This window comes from Eleutherodactylus coqui, chromosome 2, assembly GCF_035609145.1.
Source record: "Eleutherodactylus coqui strain aEleCoq1 chromosome 2, aEleCoq1.hap1, whole genome shotgun sequence".
Lineage (NCBI taxonomy): Eukaryota > Metazoa > Chordata > Amphibia > Anura > Eleutherodactylidae > Eleutherodactylus > Eleutherodactylus coqui.
The window spans coordinates 334,340,065-334,347,264 of NC_089838.1; the positions used below are offsets into that span (position 1 = coordinate 334,340,065).

Consider the following 7,200-nt stretch of genomic DNA (forward strand, 5'->3'; position numbering starts at 1 on the left):
ATAGCTGATTATTGGTTATTGATTTCGGTATTCCCACAAAGCATAGGTTATTGCGTCAGTGCCTGTTCTCAAGGTCATCGATTTTTTTTTTTTTTTTTTTTCCTGGAGCGTTTTGGTTTCTGATCGGCTTCTTTGCAGCCATGCTTCCAGGGTTGCAATGGTTTGTTTTGTGTTCTGGGTCTTTGTCTCTAGGTCCATCAGTCTTTGGGTATTGTCCGTAATTTGTGACAGCGCTGAGTTTATGGATTTGTGCAGTGTCTCTAGTCTGCTGTCAAATAGTGGGAGGAACAGTTTTGAGACCTCTTGTGCCACCATTGTTGCCTGTATCATTTCCATGCTGTTGTCTGTTGGTGGTTCGGTGATTTGTGGGGGGGAGATGTCCATTGTTTCGGTGCTGTGGTCTGGTGTGGTTGAAGCTCGGGTTGGGAACTCTTTAGGGCAGATGTGGATTGCTGCATGCTCTTACAGTCTTTTTCCTTGATATTTTTGGTGGGTCTGTTTTTCTGCTTTCCTCCTATGTTTGTTTTGTCTGTGTCTGGTTGGCGCGTTGCTCGTGTTGAGGTGCTTGTGTTGCGCTCGTTTAAATATTTTTCCATGTTTTAATTTCTCTAAGCCTTGCGCTATGCGAGTTGTATATGCAAAGAAGCTTTTTCCTGTCTCCAAAATCTCGTTTGCTTTGCTGCGGATTTTTCCTTGTGGATGTGGCTTTTCGTTTGATAACTATTCTTACATTTCCACTTGTTTAATTTCACTGGCTTGTTTTGTAGCCAGTATTTCTGTTGATGTGGTTTTTGTCTCCTCTTCTCCCCGTTTCCGATTTCAAGGTAATTGGTGTTTTTGCTTTATAGGTGTTCTCTTCGTCTGTTTTTTCTTTTCTTTTTTTTCCCCCTCCCTCCCCTCTTGGCGTGTTGCTTTGTCGCGGAGTGCGGTTTCTCTGGGTAGCTCCTCTTTTCTCCTCTTCTCTCCCCCTCCCCCTTCTCTCTCTCCCTCCATTCTCCTTGGCCTGTGTTTGCGTTATTAAGTCCTTGCCGGAGGTAGTGATTAGGTGGGAGTCGCTTGCGTTTTTCTTTTTCTCCTTCTTTCTCCCCCCCCCCCCTTTGTTGGGTTTTACTGTGAGGTATATGATCTTTTTTCCTTTATTTCTTCCGCTCTTCCCTTCCTGCCGCCTCCTCCTCGGCCTGGTGTCTAAATGGCTCGTTGGGGTGAGCAGGAGCTTTTTGGTAGTCTGGGGGGGTCCTGCTCCTCCTTTCCCCTTCTGTGGTGTCGCGTGGGGAGTTTTGCAGGCGTCTATGGGCAGCAATTTAGGCCTTGGCTTTAGGCCTTGTTAGGCCATGGTTTGTTGGAGGTCTCCCAGCCAGGCTGCGGTATCTGCAGGGGTCTTTCTGGCGGCCTGTATGTGGCTCGGGGCCCCTCCTCCCTCTAACTTTGTCGGGCCGGGTATACCGCGTTAGTCGCGGACGGAAATTCAGGCCGCGGTTCCGTGCGCCGCTAGGCCGCAACACGTCAGCAGTCTTCTGGTAGGGCTGCGGCTCTCCAGGGGGTCTCCCAGGTGGTCGGAGGATGTTCCGGGGGCCCTCTTCTCCTCCCGCAATGCTGGATGCGCTATGTCGCGGCTGTCGCAGTGTAGGCCTGGGCCGTGGCCCTGGGTGGTGTTGGACTACAGCGCTTTGTGGCACCTCCTGGTGTGGCGCGGGCCGGAGCCTGCGGCCCTGACCGGTCTTACCAGGGTTCCCGAGCGACGTCTGGGTCCGGAGGGTTGTCTGTCCCATCTCCGCTACTAAGCCTGTGTTCAGGCTCTCTGTCCCCTGGGATCGTGTCTGGTGGTCCGGGTGAGTTTTTGTAATTGTTTGTCAGATGGCTTGGGGGGCTTCCACCTAGCATGCAGGGGGATATCTGTCCCCTGCAGCTGCTGTAGTTTTGTGTACCAGAGGGTCCCGCTGGCTCTGGGGAGTTGCTTCACCAGGAGCTCTGCAATGCACGTCATGCTCCCTCTGTGTCTTAGGCGGAAGTCCCTGTCTTTCAGCTTGTTGATGCCTTCTTGCCTCAGCATAGTCATCAGATTCTTGGGTTGTAGTAATTCTTGCAACTAGAGCTATGCACTAGATTTGACTTCCGCTTGCATGGCATATTAAAAGAAGACCAAAAAATGGATGGGAAACACAATCTTCACAAGGAAATAATTTATTACACAGCTGAGGTCAAATAACAGCTGTGCTGTAATTGGTTGCTATTTGTTATACTTAAATACCTAAATAAAAGCTGTGCTGTGATTGGTTGCTACGGGCAACACAGATTTTTTTTAAAAAATCAATTCATGTTAAAATGTCGTTCTTTCAAATTGTAAGGCAAAATCTGTCTGTTTTGTATTGCACAGCCCAGCATTCGTTTGTTATTCTGCTGAGGTAAAATAAAAGCTTCACTGTGATTGGTTGCTATTGGCAGCATAAATTTTCTTTAAAATCTCAATTCATGTTATTGTGTCTTTAGTTTGCCCTTTTGTGTGGGCTTAGCTGAAGGGCACCCCCTTCCCCTCCTCTTCGCCACACTGTGCGATGCCAGTGGCAGAGCGGAGGTGCACCTGCACATCACGAAATAAATCTGTCCATCACACTCCCTAGGGAACGCTATAAATATAAAATGCAGCCTATGTCCTTCCTCGAGATGCAAGCTACCTTCCTGCCAAGTTTCATCAAAATTGCTTCAGCGCGAAAAGGTAAGAAACAAACACAGTTACTTTTGCATTTATAATATTAGTATGGATAAGTTATTTAGCAATTGTTGATGATTTCATGGAGAGCGCTAATGAAAAATATGAAATTGAAAAAGCATTTACCAAATATGTGCATAACAGAAATCTAAGCATTCTCTATCTGCTAAGGAACACATTTTGTCGGGGTAAAAGAAGTGGAATGATAAATTTAAACACCAAGAATACAGACCTTTTGAATATTCCGCACGATAAATTGCAGAGTGTTATGCTAGCGAGTCAAATTTATCCTGGGAAGACGCGCTTCTTCTTTGAATCGTTTGAGGATGCCACATGAGAGCTTTACGGGTCTTTGTTACTAGATTTAAAAGGCAAAAGACTGAAGGAACGCTGCTTAGGAACGAGGTTGTTTCCACCAGCCTTACCATTGATGTATATTCAAAGGTAAATTACCTCTAAAAAGTGACTATTTTAATCCTTGTAATCTCTGCACATGCTTTTGACATGATGTCTGAGAGATTACGCTGCAATTGGGACTTCTTTAAAAAGCTGGTGAAAGTAACACCTACAGCCAGAAAGTGTATTTTGCACCTTGGGAGCAATGATTTAATCACAACCATAGGGGAAATTGCTTTATATATTTTAAAATGGCAAATACCTCTAAAAGAGCATCAACAAAATATACTAAAGAAGTGGTGTTGTGCTGTAAGAAGCCTGGGTGATGAAACTTTGGCCATAAAGAAAAAGAAATGAATACTGAATCAGTCTGGTGGCTTTATAGCCCCCCTCTTAGGCTTTGAGATTCCAATAATAACTTGAGTCTATTTGCTGGCCGATAATGGAACATACAGAGGAAATGTATTTGGTTCCGAAACACAAACTTAACAAGTTAAGACCTGCCATTACACCCACTTCTGAGTCTTGATAATGAAATTAGTGAGATTTTATAACGCGGCGACTTACCAGATGCCATGAAAACTAAAAGATACACTCATCTGTTGCAAAAACACTTGGTTCATGCTAAACAGGATGCAAGAGCTAACGACTATAAACCTTGTTTGTCCGGCTGATTCTGATCATCCACAAATGTCAAATACCGATCCTGTTAAACATAATGGTGACTGCGAAACTGTAAACCATGTCAATCTTCATTTAAAAAAAACGTTTTACCAGACTGTTGGAGAACAGACATAGTACAGCGTCAAGGGATAAAAGTAAGTTTATTTACAAGGGAGCTGTTATCCCCGGATCTAACATGCTGGACTTGGTACGTAATACAAACCAAAGCCACAGTATGGATAAAAAGATTTTGTCTCCCAGCTGGGGCAATTTTCTGAATGCAATTGCCAAAATAACTGTACCGTCTATTGTTGTGGGTAACCCCGCTACTAGAGAAATTCTTCACTGCCTGCTAATGAGCTTTAACTCTGCTTCTGAAGCTGCTACTCCACAGCACAGAACTCCACCTTTACCTCCTGCATCTCCCAATATAACGCAGGCTAGTTTACTGCCTACAAAAAAGACTCTAGCACTGCCCCAAAGGCATCTATAAACTGTTTCACATGTATTACAACTATCACTGCTTCATTATGTATGCATCTGAGTGTCCAATAAATCTTTTTAAACTGCATTAGTCTGTTGTGTGACTATAATAAGCCTTGGAGGGAAAAATACATAGTATGATGTAATAAAATGGCCTTATCATACAATTTTTATTTGTATTTATGATTGTATTTTATCTTGTGCTAACCAAATTTTGTTGGATATAACCTGGTGGTAATACCCTGATTATCTCCAGTATAGCTTTTTATAGCCCAGAAGCATCCTCCGTATTATGGACAGATAATTTCATTAAAACGACTCGACATTTACTCTCAAGTCTATTTTTGTGAATGAAGTGTTGCAGCGCATTTGTGAGATGTGTAGTAATAGTGGAACGCACACAGAGAGTTCCAACTGACCTAGAATTGGAGCGCACGTTGTGTTCCATAGTATCATGTGATATACGTCTGTTCATAATTTGACATTCTCCTCCCCTAGTGACATCACATGCCAATCAGCCTAGCATTCAGTGTATCTACTCAAAGTGAGTGCATTACAAATTATTATATATATTGGTTGTCTGTAAGAGACTTTTCATGCTTGAAAAGGTGTTCATCTACACACTGAAACACGTGGAGCGCGGAGCATACTTTTCTTCACTTGGATACCATTATAGTCAATAGGGTCTGTCTGATGCTCTTTGGTTCTGTTCAAAAACAGTACTGTTGAGCCGAAAGGATTCCCCTTTTCTGCTCCCCAAATGGTGCAGGAAAACAGACTCCCCAGTACAGGTGTGAGAGCACCCTAAAATATCCCATCATCACTCTGTACCAGTCTGAGCAACCCCTCCATTTGTTTATGTCGACTTTACATCTCCTCAGAGATGTTGGGTGTCTATAGATCTCTCCAAGGTTTGTTTTGTCAACATTTATCTCTCATTGTAATTCTAGAGTTTATTAGGCAATGGGACAATGGAGAGGAATGGTGCAGTAATATACACTGTGATAAATTGGAACTTTACTCTGAACAGCCTCCATCTTGATGTCTACATTTCTCATAATAGAAATATTGGTAGTTACAGAATTTACAGTACAATGCTTGGTGGTTTCACTGCTAGGAGGCACAAATTCTTGATAGCTGCAAGGCACAAATTTACAAGTGACAGCACTTGTCAGAGTCTCTGCTTGCAGCATGGTTAGGATGGTACATTCAAGCCATTCAGTCAATGATTAAAGCTATAACCACTGCACAGTCAGTTAAAAATAGTCTGTGACAGTTCCTTCCTACCTTGTGCCCTGCAGAGCAAACAACGAGGAGCTTCTCCTGCTCAGCACTCCAACTCCTCTTTGGCCCTATTCCTCCAGCTTGACTCATTCAGGCTGTTCCCTCGTTAAACCTCCAATCTTCATAAAATTTTCTCAAGTGGCACCAAAACATCTCTTGATGCCTTTCGCTCAGGCTGCATCTATATCTTGGAAAGGGCTTCCTTGGCCAGTTAGATCAATCATCTGTTCAGTGGTGTCTTCATTATACTGTTTTTGTATGTTGGTAGATACTGGATAATGTGATCACGGCATTTTTTTCTTTCTAAACATAGGGAAGGAACCTGACCGCAGTCACAGAGTTTTTCCTCTTAGGATTTCAAGCTAGTAAATGTTTACATTTTTTGCTGTTCTGTTTTCTCCTGGTGGTTTATTGCGGGACAATATGTGGGAACCTCCTGATCATCACCCTGGTGTCCACCAGCAAGAACCTCCACACTCCAATGTACTTCTTCATCTCACAACTGTCCATCAGTGACATCCTATTAACAAAAGATATTGTGCCCAACTTGCTACACATCCTACTGAATAATGGGGGGACCATTACTTTTATTGGTTGCATTACCCAATATTATTTCTTCTGTGCCTCAGAAATATTTGAATGCCTTCTCCTCGCAGTAATGTCGTATGACAGATATGTGGCCATCTGTAATCCACTCCATTATTCTTCTACCATGACAATGCCTTTTTGTGTGAAGTTGGATGTCATTGCTTGGTGTTTCAGTTTTTCCATTGCATTCATTACTTCTGTCACATCAGCAATGTTAAAATTTTGTGGAGCAAATATTATTGACCATTTTTTCTGTGACATAAATCCTCTACTGGACATTTCCTGCTCTGATACCTTAATCGTTCATCTCGAAATAATGCTGATGGGTTCCCCTATAATAATCATCCCACCCATAGTAATAATTGTATCTTATGTCAAGATTATTTTTGCTATATTAAGGATCCCATCCAGTACCGGCAGACATAAAGCCTTCTCCACCTGTAGCTCCCACCTCATTGTGGTCTCCATATTCTACTGGACTATGTTCGGTGTTTACATTTTTCCAACTCAAGAGCAAACCTTCAATACTAGCAAGCTCCTATCATTACTCTATACTGCATTTACTCCTTTCATCAACCCCCTTATATACAGTCTAAGAAATAAGGATATAAGAAAGGCTGTAATGAAAATATTAAATATGTAACATTTTCACTGCCGAAGATTTATACAGAACATCAAGTAGTTGTCAGGGTACCTATAGGCCATGCAATGCTCCTTTGGGAAATTTTGCAAGCAAATGGATGATGATATAAAACCTTTGAAGTGCCACTTATTTGAGGCTAGCTACCCATAAGGGGAAAAAAACAATGTATAGACAGCTACATCGGAGTATCTGGCCCCTCATCACTGTACAATAGGTTTCTGGTTTACTCGGTGAGAGGCCTATGATGTTGCTTCTCACCCTGTCTATAGAGAAACCTGATGTACACTGATAAATAGCAAGTAACCCAAAGCAGCAGTATTATATACATGAGTATATTTTGCTTGTGGAGAATATTTTGGTTTGGCTTTCATTCCTATAGCTAGAACTGCATTTGATGGCATACTGTCATGATGTGGTAAAGTGCCCCAGAGTTCCT

General features: G+C 42.6%; 1 protein-coding gene across 1 annotated transcript; it reads left to right on the top strand.

The window, feature by feature from the left end:
* The first annotated feature begins 3,040 nt into the window (after window positions 1–3,040).
* LOC136610379 (olfactory receptor 1468-like) lies at window positions 3,041–6,764 on the top strand. Its single transcript, XM_066589611.1, has 2 exons — window positions 3,041–3,151; window positions 5,847–6,764. Exons 1-2 carry the CDS (start codon window positions 3,041–3,043, stop codon window positions 6,762–6,764), a joined length of 1,029 nt encoding a protein of 342 aa, XP_066445708.1.
* Window positions 6,765–7,200: the final 436 nt, after the last annotated feature.